The sequence below is a fragment of the Drosophila ficusphila genome, unplaced genomic scaffold (genome assembly GCF_018152265.1).
Source record: "Drosophila ficusphila isolate 14025-0441.05 unplaced genomic scaffold, ASM1815226v1 contig_198, whole genome shotgun sequence".
NCBI classification, from domain to species: Eukaryota; Metazoa; Arthropoda; class Insecta; order Diptera; family Drosophilidae; genus Drosophila; species Drosophila ficusphila.
In genome coordinates this window covers 5,086,402-5,111,451 of record NW_025064092.1, presented here as the reverse complement: position 1 = coordinate 5,111,451, position 25,050 = coordinate 5,086,402, and the positions used below count along the sequence as shown (strand labels likewise).

Sequence of the window (25,050 nt, the reverse complement as noted above, 5' to 3'; positions counted from 1 at the left end):
CCCGGTAAGCAAATGGTTCACCAAAAAATCAAAAACCAAACTATTTATTGTTTTCGCCGTTACCACTATTTAAATTACTAACGGACATGGTTTGGTAAAAGTCTGTAACTAATCGTTGATAGTAATGTTACGAGTACTAACTCGTTAAATATTAATTCAAAGCTCACAGTCAAAATAGTTTTTCTAATTTTTATTTTTCTTTTACCCTGCAATTTAAAGTTGCATTGTTCGCCATCAACAAAAATGTCAAAAAAGTTTTTAAAAAACTACTTATTTTTATGAAAATTGTGATATAAGTCCAAGACCAAGGGTGTGTTATTTGTGAACTTAAAATAAATTCAATGTTGCAGAGCAAATCCTTTAAGGGAGTTAGGTTTTATAATTTTGTTGACATAACATTTTTGAGCTTACCAACGGTCAAGTTTAGAGATTGGCAATAACGAGTAGTATAATTGCCATAGAGATGGTCGGTGAAGCGATAGTCACAAGGAGCTGTGTTTTCTTGCCGATTCTCCCCGTTCCAGTGCTAAAGTTTCGGGCTCCCTCGTTTTCCAGCGGGTTGCGGGCAATGAATTTCCCGACAGCGTTGCCAAAGGGCTGACCGCAGCTTTTCCACCCAATTGCGCGAATAGGGAAAACTTGACGCTCTCGCTCGCTCTCCCACACTCTCTGGCGGCGCCATTCTCTCACGTTTTTACTTTAGCTTTGCTCTCGCTCGTTGGCTCTCGTATCGGAGAACTGCTGGTGGCGCAGGAAAATCCATTTTCCATTTTCCTACACGCGGACACTGGCTCAAACTATCGTGTGCGGCGGACGTCCTTGTCGTGCGTGCGTCGTTTGCTCGCGCTGACGGTGTTTTTTGGGTTCAGGGAGCACACACATCTCATCGAGCAAACATGGAAACATAACTGGCGAGGCGGAATAACAAGAAAGTCCCCCAGCTAGAAATACTACCTAGAACTCTTCATTTTCGCAATCGCACACAATTCCAATTTCGAATCGATTGAGATTGGTGCTGCATTTCTAATACGACAAGCATAATAATAAGATGCAATTTTTTTTTCTGTGAGATTTTGTCCTATTATTTCCATAATTTTCGGTGAGAGTGCTGTGCAACGAAAGGGAATACGCAGAAACTTTTTTTTTTTTTGTGTTAGAAAATCGCGAGAGTCCACGAAGGAGAAGGCCACATAGAAACGAAAAGGAAAAGCGAAAACGAAGGAAAAGCAGCGCAATAAGGTAGCAAAAAAAAAAAATGTATTTGTTTGTGTGCAAAAAGTGCGAACACCGTTAGTTATGCTAACATTGACAGTGACAATGTCGAAAATATAAAGAAAGAAAAGAAACGTTGAAACGAGAAAAAGTGCCAAATAATACATTTTCACTTGACCCAGACGCTACTGTGTGTGTGATTCAGTGTGTGTGTGTAAGTGAGTGTGCACACTAACACACAATATGGTGTGTGGAGAAGAGAGTGAGAGTTCCGGGAGAAGTTGCGAACCAGCTGCTCGATGGACGTAAATATTTAATTGCCCACTGAATATGTACATACACACAGTTGTATAAAAATACGGAAATGTGTGTACATGGTGGATTTTGTTTATTGTATATTATTGCAAACGAATTTCGACACCGAAAGGTGTGCGATAGTCTAAAAAGTTGACTTAAATTTTAGGCCGACTGTAACTGCAAAAGTGAAATAACTGTTTTGTGCCCAAGTTTTCTGTAATTGTTGTTGTTGTCCAAGTTGGTTGTTGATATTGTTGTTTCACACAGACATCCTCGGAAAATCATCATCAATTACATACCCTCCATAGGAAAACCGGAGTGTGTGTGTGTGTGTTTGATATCTTTGCGCCTATCAAAGCTCTCTCTTCGCCCACCCACACACACACACATGCACCCGCACACACATAGTCCGCCTAGGCGCACTTTCTCTGATACTGTACCGTTTTAGTTTATTAGCTTGTATTTCCCCTCGACAGTGGTCTAGTTGGCCAAAAAGTCTGTAAAAATGAGCGGCGGCTTGTTTGTTGACTCGATCCACAGTGGAGCCTCTTTAATGTGATCAAAAGCCCTGCTTAAGTTGTTTACAAGACCGTGGTTTTAACCAGTGTTAAATAACCGATAAAAGACAGGAAACTCAAAACTTTTTCAAGATTTTCTTTTTCTTAACTGAATCTTTAAAGAAACCTCCTAATCAATTTTAAACAGCTGTCTTACTTACTGATTAGGTCTACAGCGAATTAATCTGATTAATGACTGCATTTATTCCACCTTAGTCTAAAATAATTTAAAAATGCTTCGTGAAGAAGACACAAGAACACATTTAAAGGATCCCCTAAATATAAGAAATAAGCTTAAATACAAACAGCCCAGTCCCGTTTATATAGTCAACAATTTTTATTGTTTCGAATTAAAGGAATAGGTTTATATATAAGAAACAGTTCGAAGGATACATTCCAATATATTCATTTAAATATAATAATTTAAAAAAATCTAAATACATACATATGTATATCCCATTGTTATGACTTCATATGGAGTCCTCTTTAAAAAACAATTTTGGTTTATTCATTTTTAAAATCAGCAAATCAATAACATTTAGCTAGGATTTATATTCGCAATGACATCTTATAATTTAGCAATAATTTCCATTTGAGTTCAGTATCGCCCCTTTTAGACAAATCCCATTTTGATCGACTTTGGGTTTTGTTTATCTTTTCCTTGTACGCACGTGAAATATTTTTCAACAAATTCTGAAATGTGTGCGTGTGTTTATAGGGTATAGGAAACAGACTGTTACTCTTTCTGTGTAAAAGAAATTAAAAGTCTTTAATTTGCTTTAAATTGAGAAACAAAAGACGTACATCGAATCACTAAACCAAATTTTATAGAAGGTCAAAAATGTTTGTCTGCTTAGCCCTAATAATTGATAGTCCATTCGAAAGGGTACAAACATTTTGGCTAAAAGCAAAATCAAAATGTGGAAGTGTTGATGCCCAAGTGTACACGGCGCTGTTATTTTCGCATTTACTGCGTAATTACTCAGCCAGATCATGATGGAAATCGCCGGAGCGATCGCAGCTACATATGTATGTATATATATGTCTGTTTATGACAGCCGTGTTCACTTAAATAGTTCCCTGCCGCCCATATCAGATGACAAGAAGATCAAAAATATACTTCAAATCAATTCGATTTCATTTGACACAAAGGTGTTTTAAACAGTTTCAATGTTTAATGTTCATTTCATTTTTTATTAAACTACATATAAGCATTGAAGCAATATCATTTACATAAAATAAAGCAAGACTATATCACAACACATCTTGAGCAGGTAATTTAAGTATACACTTGAACACTTGATTGTCTTTTCGTGTCCTTTATAGTGGGCAACACAGGTGGCTCTTATTCGGTGATTAACGGGCATAGCTTTGCTAATCAAGGCCAGTTTAAGATGCAAATGTTGGGATTTGTATTTAATCAGGTATTAGACAAGCTTTCCGGAACAGACCTGCTGCAGTGGTGCAGTGGTGCACTTGAAATAACTTGCAAGGTGGGCGTAGTAGGCAGTTGCGCCAGGGTTCCAGCGTTGGCCTTGACCAAAGTAATGTGTGGGAAGATTAAATCCTCAAAAGAACGTAAACAATGGGGCATCTTAAAGTAATCCTTTAACAAAGCCCCCTGCTTATGGCAACTCAAGAGCAGCAAGAACAGCAGCAGCAGCAGCAACAGCAGCAGCAACAGCAGCAACAGCAACAGCAGCAGCAACAGCCAGCTGTAATCGCATCAACTGCGCTGTGCGACTTTCACTGCACCGCTCGGGATGGTAATCAATATCAATGCAAAAGATAATCTCCAACCACTGCGAACCATGGCCGTAGGCATCTTCACAATTCAGTGTTTAGTATTTTAAGCTTCACTGCTTAATCCGACTAAATATGCGTCTTCAAACTTGATTTGCATCGCATGGCTGTGTGTGCCAGGTTTAAAAAAAATGAGTGAGTGCCCCAAGCCTTTTGCCAAGTTGGCTAAGACATATGCACATACTTGGGAATGTAATAAATATAGGAATTTGGGGTCGCAGATAAGATCAGCCTACTTGGGCGGCTAGTTACAAAACTAGTTTTTTTTGGCAGCATATGTCATTATCAAATTGGTAGTTAGTTTCAACTTACAGCTGCCTGTTCTTATGGTTGCCGCTGTACTTATGTATAATATTTTCCATGCAAAGCTTCCAGCTCATTAAGCCTTTATTTATTTGTTCAATCAGTTATTAAGAGGTCCACAGGTGTATCCAGACAAACGAAACGAATATTTGTTTATTGTTCTTGGCAGTTTTTCATTTGCTGCATAAACTTCAAGTCCAGTTGTCGAATGATATAGAAGGACTTGGAAAATATGACAGCAATATAACATAACATATGTATATTACAGAGCAATACAACATTTCTATTAATCGCTTGCGATTAACAAGGAAAAAACCCCTTGGGAAACAGATTTAAAAAAACTTACGTTAGAGTTTTAAAAAATGAATTCATATTTCGTTGAATTCCTAATTCAATTGTTAAAAACTACCATGTCCTGCACATTAAAATTAATTTCGCCCTATTCAACTTAATAACAAACTGCAATAGCAACAAGTATTTAGCTAAAGATGATGACTTTAAACAACAATTATAATATTAAATAATATCAGGACCATGGCCAACGTGCAGCAAATGCATTAACTTTTACTCATTATTTATGAGAATTTCTCATTGGTTGCAAAAACTTCACCCAAAGTCGAAATGATAGTTAAAGGTCAAATTAAATTACGCCAGTTGGAAGTTGAGAATTTTGTCAAAAAACTAACAAATATTTGGGGTGCACATGCATATTTGATAAAAGTGGATAAGAGCGAAATGCAGCTAATTAATCAACTTTTCTGTGCAACAAGCAACGCAGAAATAACAAAAGGCAAGCGAAGAGCCAGAAACTCCAATTAAAGTCGAAATTGGTGAAAAATAATAAGTTCAAAAGTGAGACCAAGCCACATGATGTGGTTGTTCAAAAACTATATCAAAAATTATAAAATAATTGGCTACACATATACGCTTATTTAACAAAAGTGGAAAATACCAATGTGCAGCTAATTAATAAATTTCTGCTGCAATTTTTAATTTGTTGCGAAAACTTTTCTTCACAGTTAATTAAGTTGTCAAAAACAAGACATAATTAAAAAATATTTGGAACTCATGCATATTTAATAAAAAGTTTACAAACCCAGTGTGCAGGACATTTATGTATAAACTTATGCTACCTTGTTGTTCAACTTTTTTCTTCTTCTGTATGAACTTTAATTAAACCGAAATTTGTGGAATGATAAAGTTGGATACACAAGTGTATTTAATAAAAAATTCAATTCCAGCAAATGAACTATGTAACAAACAATTTTGGTTTATTCATTTTTAAAATCAGCAAATCAATAACATTTAGCTAGGATTTATATTCGCAATGACATCTTATAATTTAGCAATAATTTCCATTTGAGTTCAGTATCGCCCCTTTTAGACAAATCCCATTTTGATCGACTTTGGGTTTTGTTTATCTTTTCCTTGTACGCACGTGAAATATTTTTCAACAAATTCTGAAATGTGTGCGTGTGTTTATAGGGTATAGGAAACAGACTGTTACTCTTTCTGTGTAAAAGAAATTAAAAGTCTTTAATTTGCTTTAAATTGAGAAACAAAAGACGTACATCGAATCACTAAACCAAATTTTATAGAAGGTCAAAAATGTTTGTCTGCTTAGCCCTAATAATTGATAGTCCATTCGAAAGGGTACAAACATTTTGGCTAAAAGCAAAATCAAAATGTGGAAGTGTTGATGCCCAAGTGTACACGGCGCTGTTATTTTCGCATTTACTGCGTAATTACTCAGCCAGATCATGATGGAAATCGCCGGAGCGATCGCAGCTACATATGTATGTATATATATGTCTGTTTATGACAGCCGTGTTCACTTAAATAGTTCCCTGCCGCCCATATCAGATGACAAGAAGATCAAAAATATACTTCAAATCAATTCGATTTCATTTGACACAAAGGTGTTTTAAACAGTTTCAATGTTTAATGTTCATTTCATTTTTTATTAAACTACATATAAGCATTGAAGCAATATCATTTACATAAAATAAAGCAAGACTATATCACAACACATCTTGAGCAGGTAATTTAAGTATACACTTGAACACTTGATTGTCTTTTCGTGTCCTTTATAGTGGGCAACACAGGTGGCTCTTATTCGGTGATTAACGGGCATAGCTTTGCTAATCAAGGCCAGTTTAAGATGCAAATGTTGGGATTTGTATTTAATCAGGTATTAGACAAGCTTTCCGGAACAGACCTGCTGCAGTGGTGCAGTGGTGCACTTGAAATAACTTGCAAGGTGGGCGTAGTAGGCAGTTGCGCCAGGGTTCCAGCGTTGGCCTTGACCAAAGTAATGTGTGGGAAGATTAAATCCTCAAAAGAACGTAAACAATGGGGCATCTTAAAGTAATCCTTTAACAAAGCCCCCTGCTTATGGCAACTCAAGAGCAGCAAGAACAGCAGCAGCAGCAGCAACAGCAGCAGCAACAGCAGCAACAGCAACAGCAGCAGCAACAGCCAGCTGTAATCGCATCAACTGCGCTGTGCGACTTTCACTGCACCGCTCGGGATGGTAATCAATATCAATGCAAAAGATAATCTCCAACCACTGCGAACCATGGCCGTAGGCATCTTCACAATTCAGTGTTTAGTATTTTAAGCTTCACTGCTTAATCCGACTAAATATGCGTCTTCAAACTTGATTTGCATCGCATGGCTGTGTGTGCCAGGTTTAAAAAAAAAAGTGAGTGCCCCAAGCCTTTTGCCAAGTTGGCTAAGACATATGCACATACTTGGGAATGTAATAAATATAGGAATTTGGGGTCGCAGATAAGATCAGCCTACTTGGGCGGCTAGTTACAAAACTAGTTTTTTTTGGCAGCATATGTCATTATCAAATTGGTAGTTAGTTTCAACTTACAGCTGCCTGTTCTTATGGTTGCCGCTGTACTTATGTATAATATTTTCCATGCAAAGCTTCCAGCTCATTAAGCCTTTATTTATTTGTTCAATCAGTTATTAAGAGGTCCACAGGTGTATCCAGACAAACGAAACGAATATTTGTTTATTGTTCTTGGCAGTTTTTCATTTGCTGCATAAACTTCAAGTCCAGTTGTCGAATGATATAGAAGGACTTGGAAAATATGACAGCAATATAACATAACATATGTATATTACAGAGCAATACAACATTTCTATTAATCGCTTGCGATTAACAAGGAAAAAACCCCTTGGGAAACAGATTTAAAAAACTTACGTTAGAGTTTTAAAAAATGAATTCATATTTCGTTGAATTCCTAATTCAATTGTTAAAAACTACCATGTCCTGCACATTAAAATTAATTTCGCCCTATTCAACTTAATAACAAACTGCAATAGCAACAAGTATTTAGCTAAAGATGATGACTTTAAACAACAATTATAATATTAAATAATATCAGGACCATGGCCAACGTGCAGCAAATGCATTAACTTTTACTCATTATTTATGAGAATTTCTCATTGGTTGCAAAAACTTCACCCAAAGTCGAAATGATAGTTAAAGGTCAAATTAAATTACGCCAGTTGGAAGTTGAGAATTTTGTCAAAAAACTAACAAATATTTGGGGTGCACATGCATATTTGATAAAAGTGGATAAGAGCGAAATGCAGCTAATTAATCAACTTTTCTGTGCAACAAGCAACGCAGAAATAACAAAAGGCAAGCGAAGAGCCAGAAACTCCAATTAAAGTCGAAATTGGTGAAAAATAATAAGTTCAAAAGTGAGACCAAGCCACATGATGTGGTTGTTCAAAAACTATATCAAAAATTATAAAATAATTGGCTACACATATACGCTTATTTAACAAAAGTGGAAAATACCAATGTGCAGCTAATTAATAAATTTCTGCTGCAATTTTTAATTTGTTGCGAAAACTTTTCTTCACAGTTAATTAAGTTGTCAAAAACAAGACATAATTAAAAAATATTTGGAACTCATGCATATTTAATAAAAAGTTTACAAACCCAGTGTGCAGGACATTTATGTATAAACTTATGCTACCTTGTTGTTCAACTTTTTTCTTCTTCTGTATGAACTTTAATTAAACCGAAATTTGTGGAATGATAAAGTTGGATACACAAGTGTATTTAATAAAAAATTCAATTCCAGCAAATGAACTATGTAACAAGCAACACAAAATTTCAGAAAGGCAGAAAAATGGTAAATAAAGTCAAAAAGGGTCAGCTAAAACTAAATAAAGTTAAAAACTTAAATTAAAGTCTAATTAAATGGTTAAATATGAAACGGTCAAAAACGAGTCAAAGCCACATGAAGTATAAGTTTAAAACTATAACAAAAATTAAAAAATAGTTGGTTGCACTTGAATATTTAATAAATTTTGGACAAAGCAAAGCAAGTTAATAGTTTTATTCTGTAATTTGCCAATTATAATTTGTTCCAAAAACATCAATTTTGTACAATTTGGCGAGTTAAACAAACAATTCGAAAATTCGATAAAGTGACAAAGTTTTCAAAAATTAACAAGTATTGGGTTACACATGGATATTTCGTAAAAGTTTAGAAACGCAGGACATTGACAAACTTCTGCTATATAGTTTAAAAGCTGCATTTAGAATTTAAATGGCAAAATACTAGGTAGATAGATATAAAATCCTGTCGCAGAAAATAAATGAACATTAGCTGAGTAACAAGCTTTTAGAAAAGGCAGCTAAATGGTCAACAAAAATAAACCGAACTCAAGTATCAATTGGCGAATGTTGAGGAAAGTCAAAGCTGAGGCAATGCAATGCCACTTGATGAAAATTTGATCGAAATATAGTTTGGTACTCATACGTACTTAATAAAAAAGATACGAAATCAATGTGCAGGACATTTATTTACTGTAAAGCTTTTAATAATTTTTATTTTCGCTGTAAAAACGCCAATCAGGGAAAAATTTATTGAATGATAAAGACAGTTGAATGCACATGTGCACTTTCAATATAAAATTCAATTGCAGTTAGAGTCAATAACAACCTGAACTCGAGTGTCATTTGCCGAATGATGATGGGGAAAGTCAAAAATGGGGCAGAGCAATATGGAGAGCCACTAGATGAAAACTTTATCGAAAAATAGTTGGATACACATGCGTATTTAATAAAAAGTGGACAAAACCGATGCGATGTGCAGCAAATTAATAAACTTCTGCTATGGAACACAAGCGATGAACAAAAAACAAAAAAAATAAGAAAAAAAAAACCAAAAGGCAGCCAAAGAGTCAACAACAAGAACAAGAAGAAGAAGAACAACAACAACAATAACGAAGGCAGGAAACCTCCCTCGCAAACGGAAACTCATTTGCCAACAGTTTGAAACCAACTTCCGGCCCAGTAACGACGACAACGACAAGGGCAGCCGCCTGCGACAAATGCATGACAAAAGTCACATTTAAAGAGAGAGTAAAAAGCGTGGGAGCGGGTAGCGGGGTGCGGGGGAGAGGCGCCGCCAAAGGTCGTTCGTTGAGTGGAGAGGAGAGTGGGAGAGGGAGAGGCAGAGGCATTGGGAGAGGGGTTCCGTAAAGAGAAGAGAGGTGAGGTTGTTGGTGGGTCGAATGTATCAACAGCAGGAACAAAAGCCCAACAAAATCAGCGCTACTTATCAAAATTAGAACAGCAAATCTCGCCAAACAAATTAAATATAGTAAAGCAAACTTTCTACGTAATGCGTTGTTTCACCCCACGCAGTGTTCCTATATATTCTGTATACTGGAAACTGGACAGGAAACACGTAAACCCCATTATAACACCATAATTCTGGTGAGATATGGCTTGCAATGCGATTCGCGGAGGTATTGCAATATCTAGTGTGTTACCTCTTAAAACAAGTTATAGATATTAAAGTAAAGAACCCCCTTAAGTTTTTACTTTAATTTATTTTAGCCTGCAAATTAAACTATTTCCCCGGAACAATGGGATAAGATAATCAATTTTATAGCTGCGGCGTTTTCCGGAACGTCTCCGGTTAGCGGGCAAATCGCTGTGCGAGTATGTACCCCCAAGTCCAGGCTGTCCTTTTAGCTGTTAGCTGTTGGCTGTTTGCCGGTGAAAGCCTTTCGCTAAGTACGCACAGCACAGCACAGCACAGAACAGCACAGGGTACATCTTACATAATTTAATTAAATCCTTTTTAATTTGCTGGAGGCAGGGACCCCCCCTCTTTGCCTTGCCTCGCTTTGCTTTGCGTACGAACGGCGCCTTCTGTAGTAAAGCTTTGCATGAGCTCGGCTTGATTGACAAATGAATGAATCGATGCGGAAAACCAGCGGGGAGAGAGTGCATTATTGATTGGATTGCCCTGCGGATGTTCAAATTGACTTTAAAGTGCCCCACTCAGCAGGAATCCATTCGCTCGTGAAAGTGCCTTTAAAATGCTTAAAGCCATCTCCCAAACTGACTATTCAATATCTTAGCTTTATTTGGTTGCAACTCCGGTGTAAACCATATTTTGGTGTCGTTGTTAGTCCAACACTTGGTAGGCAGGCGGTCTTTGTTATATTTTTAAATGCTATCATTAAAGGACGCCCAGTAGAGCTGGCACATTCGAGTCGCACGCAAGCGGTTCTACTTCTACTTCTAGTTCTACCACTGCCTTTACTATACTTGGCTAAAACGGAAAGAGGTCGATAGGGCAAAGTGCGTGTGTTAATGACAAAATGGTTACACAAGTTCGCGGCGGGCACGCACAAACAAATAACGAAAAAAATAAAGATAGCTTTGCCAAACAGAAATGCAGATACCCTTGAAGATATAGTATTCGGTATAAGAGAATTTCCAAACTATCCCAGAAATCTGTCTCATTATTTTTAAAGCAATGAAACCTTAAGCAGATTCAATTTTAAATTGAAATTATGTAAAATTTAAAAATCGTATTCAATGGATTTTTATGTTTCATTTACTATAGATTTATACATATGATGGATTACATATTTTCCATCAAATTATAGGACCTTCCACTTGGATATAAAAAGAGTATAAATGCAAACAAACTACTTTACCTATTTTGTTTATATTTTGATTTATATGGGAAGTGTTGTCATTTAAAACAAATAGTCCTACTGCTTAAAAGAAAAACTGCCTTAAACCGAATAATGTACACACAGAAATGCATTGAAGAACTGACTGAAACTCAAGTTGAAATGGTCTCTTGTAGGTTTTCACCTGCACGCTCCGCGCTTAAGGAGCTGCGAAGGGAAGGCCAGCCCCTAACTGGGTGGCGGCCATGAAAGCGTGCTATATATGGATGGAAGAAGTAAAAGGAGCCCCAATCAATTTGAGCATCCATTCAGCGTCTTGCGGTGGCTGCTGAAGGAAGCTGGCCGAGAAAAGGGGCACTCAAGCAGGGCTTCGCCGGCGTTATTGGGGGCGTAACCTTTAACGGAAGGAAACGAGAAGCCAGCCAGCCAGCCAGCAAGCCAGCCAGCCAGCCGACCCGACCGAATCATGAAACATTGTAAGTTCCTTATAATGATGATGATGTGCTAACCGCCTGCTGCACGGCTATTTCCGTGGTAAACAAATTCTGCAGCCTAAGGTTAAGGTCCATCCAAAAGATACTATTTCATTCACTGCAGTTTTTGTGTGCGTTTAATCAGAGCTGCTCTTAATTAATACCCTTGGTATTGCGCAAATTCAATTAAATTCGCAAACATTGAAAAAGGCAGCCCATGATAATTAGGAGAGATTTAATTATGGTTGAAAAAGTGGCTGCCAGTGTAATTGAAAACGAGAAGTAATGTCAATGAAAACAGGCAAATAATTTGCTTAACAATTTCGCACACGACAATTAAATGTAACTTTATTAGCAGCGACTTTTTTAATGCAATCATTTCGCACCTTAAAATAGCATTGAAGGTAATTCGTAATTAAATATGAACTATTTTCAGCAAATATTTCCATACACAAGGACATGATGGAATTCGGATAACTGCAACAAGGAAACGCAACGCAACGCACACAACTTAGAAATAGGACACTTTCACCGAGTACTTCATTTAGTGGCTACAAACAAGAAGCGCGTTCCAGAGACCATGAGGCGAACCGATACTCTCAGCAGTCGAGGAGCGCGTAAATGAAAGCAAACAATCAAAGGCATCAACTTTGATATCGAACCACCCCGAACCGGGACTCTTTTCCCCCCTCCGTTGGACTATCAGAGGTAAGGAGGATCAGGGGAGGAGGGAGGAGGAGGAGCAGCTCCACCAGGACCGGGAAGACCGGCGAGACCGGCGAGGTCCGCTAACGGGACCTTAGAGCGGTCAGGCAAAGCGGTCGGTCATGGAACCACCCGGTGGTCTGCCACCGGACAGGGACAGGCAACTGGTGCTGCGCAATCAGTCGTCGGCCCTTGTGCCCCTCGTGGTTGCCACACCAGCTCACCCATCAGGAGCAGGAGTTCCCCCAACAACAGCAACAACAACAACGGCTAATCCACAACCAAGTGGAACGGCAACGGCAACGCAGCCCAGTAAGCCAACGAGCTTGAGCCTCCAGCCGCATGCCGTTCTGCAGGCGATGCAACAGTTGTCCCCATCGGGGGCGGGCGGGAACAACAATGCCAGCACCGGTGGAGGTGCCACCACGGGTGGTGCAACGAGCAGCAGCAGCGGCAATGCGAACAGCGGCAGCAGTCCCGCCCTGGCCTCCACCGCCACGGCCATTTCGGCCACCACGCAGGCGGCGACCGCCTTCAGTGGCAGCTCGGTGGGTCACCACCACCTGCAGCAGCAGCCGCACCACCACCATCCGTCGTCACATCCCGCCGCCGCCACCGCCGCCGCAACCTCAGTTGCAGTTCCAGTGACCCACCATCAGCATCATGGCTCCATATCCATGGCCGCGGGATCAGGGGGACTCATCGGTTCTGGCAGTGGCAGCCAGCAGCAGGCCATCGAGAAGCTGTCGCGACCCATGGCCTTCGATAAGGTGCGTTCACTGTACTCCATTCCTAATAATAGAACTATATTGTATATATATTTCCGTACTCCATTAGATGGAAATGCTGGTGCGCGAGATGCAGGATCAGGAACACGGCGTGCCCGTCAGGCAGCAGAAAATGTTCCTCACATCCATACCATATGCGTTTATGGGTAAGTTGGCTGGGGAAGCCCTATTTTCAGTACTCCAAGTATATAAAAAAAAATAGAAGAAAGAAGTGAGTAGCAGAGTAAGATTGCTATAATAATCTTGAATTCAAGTAAAACATTGTTTTTGATATTTTAAATAAAAATATTCACAAACAGATAGTATATAGGCTTATATTCTTATATATTGAAATGCATTCAAGATTCGATATCCTTTACCATCTTGTGCCTTAATTAATAAGAAGAATAGGGATAAAATGAGTTCATATAAAATCTTGTTTTCATTATGTCAAAGTCTTCATAAATCTTGAGGAAAAGGAAATGGTTATTATGATTCTTTCCAATAAATGTTATTCTTATGAGGGTTGCTTTCAAGTGCTGCAAGTAATAAAACTCACAATTGACATTTAAAATTAAAGACTTTCAATATTCCAACTTCCTAAGTCATAGAATCTTGTATGTAGGGGAATGTTGTCAGGGTTGGACCATTTTCAGCGTTGGGTCATCTCAATATTTCGAATATTCGTTCTAGTACCTTCTGTTTGTGGGTCTTTAGAAACTTCTATCGGTCACTCGAAACTTTCCACGTGACTACTTATTTCGGGATTTCATTTTTCTACGTGTCGTTGTCCTGTGAAAAATAAGTGCTCGAAAAAGTTTTTTTAATCTGTCCGAAAAGGTGGAATAACACAAGATTACAACATGTCATCCGCAAAGTGAGCATAAAAATACGTTATATAGGTGTTATATTACAAAATACTAAGATATAGTTTCATTGATAGATATAGTTTGGCTATATCATACCATAATAGATTAATACCGCATGTGGTCAGGGTTGGGCCACTTTTGTAGTCAGGCATGGGCCATCAAAATTTGTTTTTTCGTGTATTTTCGATTTTTGTTGTAATATTTAAGTTTTTTGTAGCAAAAATATGCAAAATAAATTAAATAGATTTCCTTAAAAATATATTTCGATGGATTGAAAGAAGATGAATCATTTTTATCTATTTCTTTAGTGTTTCTCGCTACAAAGGAAAAAACAACTCTGAATAATTTGATATTGACTGTAATCCCAAATAATTAAATAAATGAACAAAATTATGTCAGATTTACCTGAATTAAATTTTATTCCACCACGTTACGATATTGTCAACGATTTTCTGAAGGTGGCCCAACCCTGACTACATGGCCCAACGCTGACTACATTTTTTTTTTCAAACGCCTATAACTTTTTTTGTTTTTGTTTTTTTATTCTCTATTTTTGGTGAACCTCTTGCTTGTACCTTTCCAAAAATGTATAAACTTATTCTGAATTGTCATTCGTTCAGAACTTATGGACATAGGTCAAAAAATGGCCCAACCCTGACAACATTCCCCTACTTATTCAAACCTTTTGCCAATGGAATAAACTTGCATGAAACTTCTACGAATGAAGAACCCTAACGAAATCATATAAGTCAGCAACGAATTGCAACGAAATATACTTTTAAAAAACCATTTTAAAGCTGATTCAAGCACACTTCCGCTATCTTTCAGGATACGATTTGATTGAGTGGCTGATGGACCGCCTGCAAATCGAGGAGTCGGAGGCCCTGAACATTGCCAACCAGCTGTGTCTGCACGGCTACTTCTTCCCGGTGAACGACTCGAAGACGCTGACCGTGAAGGACGACTCGTCGCTGTACCGCTTCCAGACGCCCTACTACTGGCCGTGGCAGCACAAGGCGCCGGACAACGTCGAGTACGCCATCTACCTGGCCAAGAGATCGCTGCGGAACAAGCAGCGGCACGCCCTCGAGGACTACGAGGCCGAGGCGCTGGCATCGCTGCACAAGAACCTGAAGGGCAAGTGGGACTTCATCTCGATGCAGGCGGAGGAGCAGGTGCGCCTGGCCAAGGAGCGCAAGAAGGGCGACAAGATCGTGGGCGATTCGCAGGAGCGGGCCTACTGGCGGGTCCACCGTCCACCCCCTGGCCAGTTCACGCCGCTGGAGCCCTGTCCAGTGCCGTCGCGGGATCGCCAGGGCCTCAAGCCGAACAAAAAAAAGACTGTCGATGACATGCAGCGCGACGTTGACTACTTGGCCAAGTCGCTGAATCGCACCAGGATGAAGATGTCGCAGGCCTGCGAGTCGCTGGTCTGCTATTCGGAGACCTTCACCGAATACGATTTCTTTCTGCAGCCGGCACTGCCCTCCAATCCGTGGGTCACCGAGGACATCACCTTCTGGCAGCTGAACAACACCTTTGTCGACATTCCCACGGAGAAGCGGGTCAAGCGCTGGGCCATCTCCATCGAGGAGCTCGTCTCGGATCCCACTGGCCTGCAGGAGTTCACCGGGTTCCTCGAGAAGGAGTACTCGCACGAGAACATCCGCTTCTGGATCGCGGTCAACCGGCTGCGTCGATCTGCCCACTCGCAGGTGGCGCGGAAGGTCAACGAGATCTACGAGTGAGTGTTCCTGTTAAAACCTAGTAATATAATATAATATAATATAATATAATATATATAATATAATATAATATAATATAAAATAATATAATATATATAATATAATATAATATAATATAATATATATAATATAATATATCTTTCAGTTGAGCATAGCCTTAATGCTTATTACCAATCTAAACCATTCCTGATTTCTATCTAGTTTCTATCTTTCGCATACATTATCTTGTTAATCTTTTAATCTCATATCTTTTATCATATATTTTATAGGGAGTTTTTGAAGCCCGGAGCCCCTTGCGAAATCAACATTGATGGCAAGACAATGGAGAGCGTGCTGCGCGGCCTGAAGAACCCATCGCGATTCACCTTCGACTCGGCCTCGGAGCACATATACATGCTGCTGCTGAAGAAGGACTGCTATCCGCGCTTCATCCGCTCGGAGCACTACAAGCGCCTCCTGGACACCGGGATCCAGCCGTCGTACAAGAAGCGCTTCTTCAACTTCGGCGGCGTCAGCGGAGCCAAGAAGAAGATGACGGCGGCGCTGAGCAGTCAACCGAACCTGGGGGATGCGGCCAAGGGACCAGGTGGCGGAGGCACCTCCTCCGGCAGCTGTTCGATGATGCAGGCACCGCCGCCCGGGAATTTGGCACGCCGACGTGGCAGTGATCGCAGCCTGACGGGATCCGCTCACGAGCTGGCCGTGATTGGGGTGAACAAGGATGCCGGGTCCAAGGTACCGCACTCTCATTCCCAGAGCAATCTCAGCGAAATTCCCTTCAGGTAAGTAAAGATCTTCGGACGGCAGGAAGAGGTGTGAGTGAGTCAGTTTTCAAATTATATTTTATTTTTATTGAGCGAGCTAATTTTCTAATGATTTTTCGCCACGTTTCATTTGCCTGAACTCGAAATTCGAATGAAAAAAAAAGCGAAAGAGCCAATCTAAATACATCGTCTTTTTATTTGACAAAGCTTTTAGTTTTCAACATTCAACATATATATACTAACTTTTTCACAATGCGCACGAGACCCCAACCAAAAAAAAAAAAGAAAAGAAAAAACGAGAATAAAAACAAACAACCTGATACCCAATTGAACAATCGATACTATAACAATTGATTACTATATATCATATATGTCATACGTCACACACGCACTGCAGTAGCGATTCAATTTATCGAGGCGATATGCCACAGCGCCACATGGCGATCATGGATATTGGGATATATGCGGCCTACGGGAATCGCGAAAGTAGTTTGCAGGCACTTCCGTAAGACATGTTTATTGATTGGTTTTGCGAAACGCTTACCACTTGTACCACACACAATCTTTCCAAACCCAAAACCGTATTGCTAGTTTAATCTCTCCATCTGTTTTTCTCATCGTTCGATCTGTGCCCTAGTCCCAAATACAAAGTAAAACCTCCCAAAACTTCAGTTACTGCCTTCTGTTTCTCTCTCCTTGTCGCCTTTTCTACCCGATTTTGAAGACGATTAACAGGTCTTTGAATTTAATTTGAAAGCCTGGAAAGACTATTGATTCAGTTAAAACTAATGGGTATCTTGTAATAAAGACTCTTGGCATCTATTTCTTAAAAGAAAGTTATTTAAAACGAAAGGATGTCTTACAATTTCTGGGGAACGGGCGACACCAAATTCTTTTGTAAATTGACTTGTTGTGTAACTTTTTTTATAACCGGTACTTCGGTCTTTCGCGGAGAAATAATAGTCCGAATTCTTAACTCTTTTAATGCTGATCTCAGCCCGTCCAAACCGACTAATCAAAGAGAAAACCTTAGTTCTATACGGGAACCTCTAGAGACACTCAATATATAATTCCTAATTAATGTATAGCATACTTTTAGACGCCCTTTAAAGTGGTTTTAAAATCTCGAACTGTTTTGAAAGGTTCCTTTTGAAGTGAAACTTCTTTTTTTACTAGTAGAGTACCGGATATCTAAAAGTCGGATTCCCCGACTTTGGCAAACCCACCTGTTGTTTCCTGTCATCTGTCAAGCGAATTGTTAGTTGCCCTCGGGCTCTATATATCACCACTGACTGTCACTGCTGCGATCCGCCTCTTTTCTTGACTCTAACAACTGTCTCCGAATATAGTTTCAATCGTTCCTATGCTCGAATGTTTGCTGTTGTTCTATTGTGTGTGTTCTCTACTGTTCTGTACTCGAAAAAAAACAATATAAAACAAAACCATGGCCGATTTGACTGTTTGTTTTCGGATGCTTTTCCCCATGCGCCTCTTAAAACCCTTTTCTGTTACCAATTGTACATATTGCATTCGAGTATATGTAAGTCTTAAGTGTTAAACACCAGCATTCCTTTTGAACACCGTCTAAGTGTAAAGACCAGGCTTCCACTGGCAAATGGTTCTAATGCCTTCTTCTTTTATATATATTATATGTGTGCTGACCCGCAGAGAAACGCCAAAGACGAAGTCCACCGCCTTGGAGACCACGGAGTCCACAGCGTCGTCCACAGCCTTGGTTGTGGCAGCGGCGGCCAGCAGTTCCGTTTGCCCGTGGGACGATCCTGCCGAGGAGCCAGCCGCACCGCCGCCTGTGAAGCTATCCGTGTGTCCCTGGGATCTGGATGGTGGTGGTGGTGGTGGTGCTGGTGGCACCACAGAGCCGGCATCGCCGGCGGTTTCCACTCCGGCCATCGGAGCAGGCGGACCAGCGAAGATCTCAGGCACCGCCGGTCAGGCAACACCACTGCGATTGAATAGGTAGGCGCACCACTCACCCACGGACGCTTCGCCAGCGAAGTTTCGGCCAAGCCAGTAACCCAAACCAACCTTTCAATGCGCAGCACTTCCTCGGACAACAGCGACGTGAACGAGCGGATGCAGCGGAACCTGGGCATTCGCCACCAGAACACCGTGGACAGTGGCGAAGCGGGCGTCAAGCGTTTGATTCCCAACTTCCAGGAGCAGCGCCGGGCATCGGTGTCATTTACACCAAGGTAAGCACTGGGTTTTCAATGGAACTCCTCCTTAAGTGCAATCAAAGTTGAAATAATGTAGAAAAGTTTTCAGTAAGCCATGAAAATTGAAATGGATCAACTTGTTGCTTACTCCAAATATAATATTATATATCAAAAACAGAACATTTCAAGCTCTAGTAAATTTATTTCAGTTCTATTGATTTAAATTAGTTAATTTAACCAATTCACAGTCCGTTGGTTGGAAATCAGTTTCAATCACACTCCTTTCTTGTGTAAAAACCTGGCTTAATTGTATCACTTGAATTCAGGAAAATATACCCTTTGCAGTATGCAACAATTTTTGAATGTTTTTAAAATGGTAAACCAAGTCCAAAGCTATACATATATGATTTGTTATAACCTTAAACCTTACTAGTCAATTCTATATTACAAATATATACATAAATATAGGTTAATTTTTATTGGTTAATAATTTGTTGTTACTGTTAAGAACCTTAATTTTTGTAATGATTAGCATAAGCCCCTTAAACAATACTTTTCCGATTTGAAACCAAAGGCACTTTTGTAGGACTCTAGTCTCATTAGGTCCTTAAATTATGAGTGATGTGGTATGTGTTCCATATCTAAAGGGTTTCCCATTTGCTGTTTATTGCCAGCTGTACTCCGGACTTCCAGCTAGGAAGGACGCCGACGACCACCTCCTCACCCACTGTGATCGCCAGCAGGTCGGCACCACTACAAGCGCGCAGTGCCGTTTACGGAAGTGGCTCGGTCATTGCCAAGGATCCGCCATCCGGATCGGATGTGGATGCCGAGCTGGAGGAGGAGCTGAACAAGCTGTCCCTTGGCGAGTCCTCGACCACGGAGCTGCCGCTGCTGGTAGTACCCACCCCCACGCAGACCCCGCCGCCCATAACCAAGATCACACCGCCACCGGGAGAGTCCGAGTCCGATGACCAGGTGGCCACGATCGCCGCGACAGAGCCGCCCGATCCGCTAACTCCGCAGCCGAACGAGATGCAGCAGGCCATTGTGAAGGAGGTCCAGATCGAGCTGATCGAACAGGAATGCAGCAGCATTAGTGGTGGTGTTGGTGGTGGTGTCCACACAGAACCAGGAAGTCCGCCCACCATCAAAGTCCTGGAACTGGAAGTGATTACACCCGGTTCCGCTGAGTTTGCAGCAGTAACAGGAGGAGGAGCAACAATAGCAGGAGGAGCCATCAGTGGAGTGGACCAGGAACAAGTCGATCAATTGGATCTGATGGCCACCACCACCACCGAGGATTCCCTGCTGGCGGACGAAAGAGAGCGGGAGGCCGGCGAAATGGATGCGCCGGTTCTCGACGAACTCTCACCCACCACCGACGAGTACCAGGAGGGATTGCAGTTCGGCAGCGATGCCAAGGATGCGGTCGACGACTTCGACAGCATAGACGTTGGCTACATACCGCCTGCTCCGACTCCTGCCCCCTCGATGGCGCCACTGGCCGAACTGGATGTGGACACGGTGGACGATGAGCCGTGCGAGGTGGCGCCACCTAGCAGGGAATCGACGGCAGCGATGGTGGTGGCGGCGACGTGCTCCTCGGCCACGGCCACGCCCACTTCCAGCAACGAAGAGGCGCGCAAGAGGCGCAAGAAACGGAATGCGGAGGGCAAGAAACTTAGCAGCTCGCAGGATGAAAAGGATAAAGCCGGCGGCAGCAGCAGCATGGATACTGATCACAATGCCGTGTGTCCCTGGGAAGATGAGTTAGTATATAATACAGTAGAATCCCGATAATTCGTACCCCGCTAAATCGAAAATCGCGATTGATAAATCGAATTCCCGTCTAATTCGTAAAAAAAGTGATCCCCTTGCCATTTCGAATTATCGGGACTCGACTGTATTTCATATATATTATACATTTTACATTTTACATTTCCGCTGTAGAAACGTCACCACCAACGACGGCACCTTCGTGAAGACGTACGCCACACTGGGATACTTATGAATAAAGCCAAATCTGTTCAAGACGGTGGTCAACAAGTTGCTGAAACGGAAGCCATACAAGAAGTAGTAGGGCATGGGTAGCTAAGTTTATTATACGGAGTATCTATTATATAATACGTACATGCAACACATATTATGTAAATGTAAGTATTTCAATAATTGAGTGTATATGTAAATGTTAAACGCTTCTCATGTTCTTGAAACCACCAAACCCAACGAGGCGCAGTGGTTTATTGCTGAAAATTTCAATATAAACTAACAGAAAAAAAAAACACAAACGGTCTACGAACGCTATCAAAAATGAATATATATATATATATACATTTCATTTAAATGAGTATATATATATATATACTTTATCTACAGACGTACATACTTATTTACAAAAAGCAAAACAAAAAATAACTAAAAAACAAACGAAGTGGCTATGGCTAACTAGAATTACGAACAAGAGAGAATCGTTTAAATGAAATGCACAATAATGCGTTAAAAGTTGAACTAACTCCAGTCGAAGAATGCCGCCTTCTGATCAGTTGTAAAAAACGATAAGTGAAACGGAGCTTAGATTCGGCGACAGATACAACCTACTCTAATGTATACAATGTATATGATCTTTCTGCGCATAAGAAGAACCATTTTCCATAGTTTATTCTCGAAGCTACATATTATATATAGCCCCCCTTTCAACCGTCTCAACCGTCTTAACAAGCCAAGACCGATAATAAATAGCCCCCTGATTGTACAATAAAGTTAGGTCAAACTTGAATTAGCACAAAATGTCTGCGATAGCCACATGACTTCTTAGTTCCCCCAAAACAAAAACAAAAACAAAGAAAAACAAACATAAAAACAAAAAAACCCAAACATAAAATTGTGCAAATTTTACCTATAGGCAGGGATGTTGGTAATGGGCAAATTATTATTTAGAATACCCAAATTGTTTTAAAGGTGCCTTGAGCTAAACAAAAAACAAAAAAAAAAAAAAAACAAGAAAGAAACCTGCGATTGGCGGTCAATAATGGGGACAATACCAACCTATGCTATTTAAAATTGTGATGAAGATCTGTTTGCGCACTAAACGCCCTTTGCCAACTCAAAAGCCCCTGATTTATTCAACTAGAAGTACAAAGTCTTAATGCGGATGTGACATGGCCTATAAACTAATACTTATTTCTCTTTTTTCGATTCAGCCGCAGCCAGTCGTCACTCACAAAAACATTTTACCAAAATGTCCCTTGGATAATTAAATGCACAAGTTAAAGCGCAAGTAGTTTCCATTTGATAGCCTTTATTTTTTGCTTTGTTTATTTCTCGCTTTAATAGTTAATATTCGTTTCATTTCACGTGGACATGCCAAAACTCACGAGCCCCTAATAAATGTGCAGTGAAAATGAAACACAAGCTAAAAAATTAATAACTAAATAAACCGATTTTTAAAATTCTGTGCCACCAAAGTTTAGATTTCTCCTGGAATAGATTAACCCAGAAAGTCTTAAGTTTGTTTTTAAAAGAAACTAACTTGCGCCAATAACTTGTGCGTTTTAGATTATAAACTACGTCCTATGACTACTTAGTAATTTTCTCTATTTGACTAGAAAAATGTATTGAGCTGCCCGCCCAAACAATCGCAGAAATCGAGCTATGCTGTATAACACTAACAACTAAAAACAAACAAGCAAAAAAAAATAAAAAAAAACCAAAAAAAGAAAAAGAAAAACCAACATCGATGGAAGTGAACCGTGATGGCCCGCATCTTTAAGATCAAATTACTGTTCCATTCGAACGTGTTAACCTTAACAAAAACCAAAATGATTAGAAAATCAAATTAAGATGAAATCCTGGTTGTTCGCGACTAATACCTTTATATGAATCGAAAGAAGATTAACTTATCGAAGAACTATTACAATCTAAGTATATTTCTATTTTCATTGTGCATATGAATTAGCTACTTACTGTCGATGCCCGTTTTGCTGGTAAACAATCTTTATATGGGATGTCTCTGAATTCTCTTTGTGCTTTCTATGCTAAAAAAAAACAAATACATTTTTCAACTACTTCAATTAACAAAAGCAAAAGCAAAACCAAAAATAAAACCAAAACCAAAAAACTGTATAACGATATGTACCAAAATGTACCAAGAAGCGAGTTAAATGCCGAAAACCTAAGCAAATCAAAGCAAAATGTTGCATAGATATTACGAATCCGAGGGGTACATACCGAGTATATAGAGATATAGGGACGATTTGCCGAGTGTAGGGCGTGCGTACAAAATATGTACATGAAACCACCGTTAACTTTGCTTAATGCGAGCCGAGCAATTAAAGAGTTAAAAAATAAATAAATAAATAAAGAAATAAATAAATAAATAAGATCAGCAGCAGCAATAGTTTCAAATTGTTGTCAAAATATAATAGCAGCTTTTAGAACAACACCAAAGAAGTTGTAGTAAATGCGGAGGAAAATTGTATTGTTGTTGTTTTTTATGTACATTTACTTTTTTGTATTACCGTTGTTGTAAGTCAAATATGCCAAAAAAAAATAGTTTATTAAGAGTTTACAACAAAATTTAAACGCAGGCAAGATATGAATTACTTTATCGCAAATCGCAAGAAAAAGTTCCGAATGTTTTGAGTAGTCAATGGTGAATATCTTTTAATTGCTTATACTACGTGTTCCCATACATATTTATGGGATCCTTGCCGAAACAGAAATCTTTACTAAATATTAAACAAGAGCGGCTGTCGACTTTACTTTTCCCGGTACTCAAAAAACCTGCATCCCATTTATTTACTGATTCAATAAAATGACAAAACACTAAGCCAATTAAATAAACTGTTATTATATAATAATTAATAAGGTAACAAATGAATACGATATGTTACCGTTTATTTAATCTGTTGGCTCTTAGACATTAAAAAAAAAACCAAGTTAATTTATGGCTTACAATTTAATTGCAAAATATTACATATATCCTCTCCTTTTTTTAAATCCATCATGCATATGAAGATGTTCATTGCTTGAATAGAAATATTCATTTCAAAAATTTTGTTTTACCAATCAGTACAGTATTTATGATTTTTGGAGCGATTTAGTTTTAATAATGAATGTTTAAATTCTAACCAAACTTATACTTTAAAAGCAAAAATGTTTATTTAACTGTATTATATATGATTTTTTGAGTGCCGGGTAAATATAGAACTAAAATACCATAAAGGGTCCGATGAAGAGATTAAGCCGCCACAGCGCCATTTTGATAATAAACAAAACAGAATTCGATAACTAATGTATGTATGTTTAATAAATTACATAAGTACGTACTACTTCACGCGACAGGTGGGTAGCATTGCCCTACAAATATTTACTTTAATTTCTGGATAATTAGTGCTCATATCACTGATTAGAGAACAGGAATGCGCAAAACAATATGCTTAATACATAAGATTCCAGAGCTTTTAGTAACGCCATGTAAATTCTGGGTCATGAATACAGTTGTGAAGAGTGTAACCGAGGCGTTTGTTATTATGTATTCAAGTCATTTACTATAAGTGTATACAGCTTATACTATTATAAAAGTGTTAAAAACATGAATTATTTTGAGAAAAACAAAAACACAAAAAAGAATATACAACAAAAATGTTAGTCGGTAAAAAAAAAATCAAATGTAAAACAATTTAATGTAGACTGTACTAAAGAATTCAAGGAAAATTGAATATCAACACTCCATCACGCAAATAACTAAAAGGAAATTCGCAAATTGAATAGAAGTTGATGGGAAAATTATTTGCACAGTGCAGAAAAACGTGTTATAAAATTATTATACTATACAAAAATATATATTATTGAATTATGCTGATGAAATTAAAACCATAAAAGTATGTAAAAAAAATTCAAATACAAAATGATTTAAATGAAGTACAATAAATATTCAAGTGACGAAAATGTAAGCGTTGTTTTAATAACATTCAATAACCCAAATGGATTGGAAATCTTCTTTTCAGAACGAGAACCAGACTTCGAAAAGGTATACCTGTTTTATTTCTTTGTATTTTAAAAATCGAAAAATTTGCTTCAACCTTTTAAATATTATTTGTTTTAAGGTTTATAAACCTTATAGTTTTGGAACAATTTTTAATTTGCAAAAATAGATATTGTTATCAAAACATAGTGCGTGGCGAGAAATATGTTAGGAATTAAAATTAGGAATATATATTTTTTTACATTACAATTATTACATTTAAAACAAAAACAAAAACTTGCATCATTATGAGTTTACAAATTATTTTGGAAAGAATCGAATAAAATTTTAATTTGTTTTGTAGAAGCAACAAAATAAAGTTAAGGAATCAGTTAAACTGTCCGTTTAAGTCGGAATAATTTTATTTTAACAAGT

General features: G+C 39.0%; 1 protein-coding gene across 3 annotated transcripts; it reads left to right on the top strand.

The window, feature by feature from the left end:
- Positions 1-506: 506 nt before the first annotated feature.
- On the top strand, positions 507-24,601 carry LOC108087590. Of its 3 annotated transcripts, XM_043207372.1 has the most exons (11): positions 509-1,239; positions 11,324-11,623; positions 12,057-13,095; positions 13,163-13,259; positions 14,790-15,705; positions 15,976-16,488; positions 16,868-16,975; positions 18,139-18,447; positions 18,531-18,683; positions 19,322-20,419; positions 20,601-24,601. In XM_043207372.1, the coding sequence occupies exons 3-11, from the start codon at positions 12,448-12,450 to the stop codon at positions 20,659-20,661; spliced, it is 3,903 nt and encodes a 1,300-aa protein (XP_043063307.1). In that variant the 5' UTR covers positions 509-1,239; positions 11,324-11,623; positions 12,057-12,447; the 3' UTR covers positions 20,662-24,601. The 3 variants fall into 3 exon arrangements, with proteins under 3 accessions (XP_043063308.1, XP_043063307.1, XP_043063309.1); XM_043207373.1 differs by lacking the exon at positions 11,324-11,623 and having other exon boundaries at positions 507-1,239; XM_043207374.1 differs by lacking the exon at positions 16,868-16,975 and having other exon boundaries at positions 510-1,239.
- Positions 24,602-25,050: the final 449 nt, after the last annotated feature.

Excerpts from the sequence above, each read along its gene's own strand:
- LOC108087590 (XM_043207373.1), top strand. The coding sequence starts at position 12,448 with ATGGAACCACCCGGTGGTCTGCCACCGGACAGGGACAGGCAACTGGTG. Across the intron at positions 16,976-18,138 it reads AGTAGTTTGCAGGCACTTCC|AGAAACGCCAAAGACGAAGT; the intron begins GTAAGACATGTT and ends GCTGACCCGCAG. Across the intron at positions 20,420-20,600 it reads GTGTGTCCCTGGGAAGATGA|AAACGTCACCACCAACGACG; the intron begins GTTAGTATATAA and ends TTTCCGCTGTAG.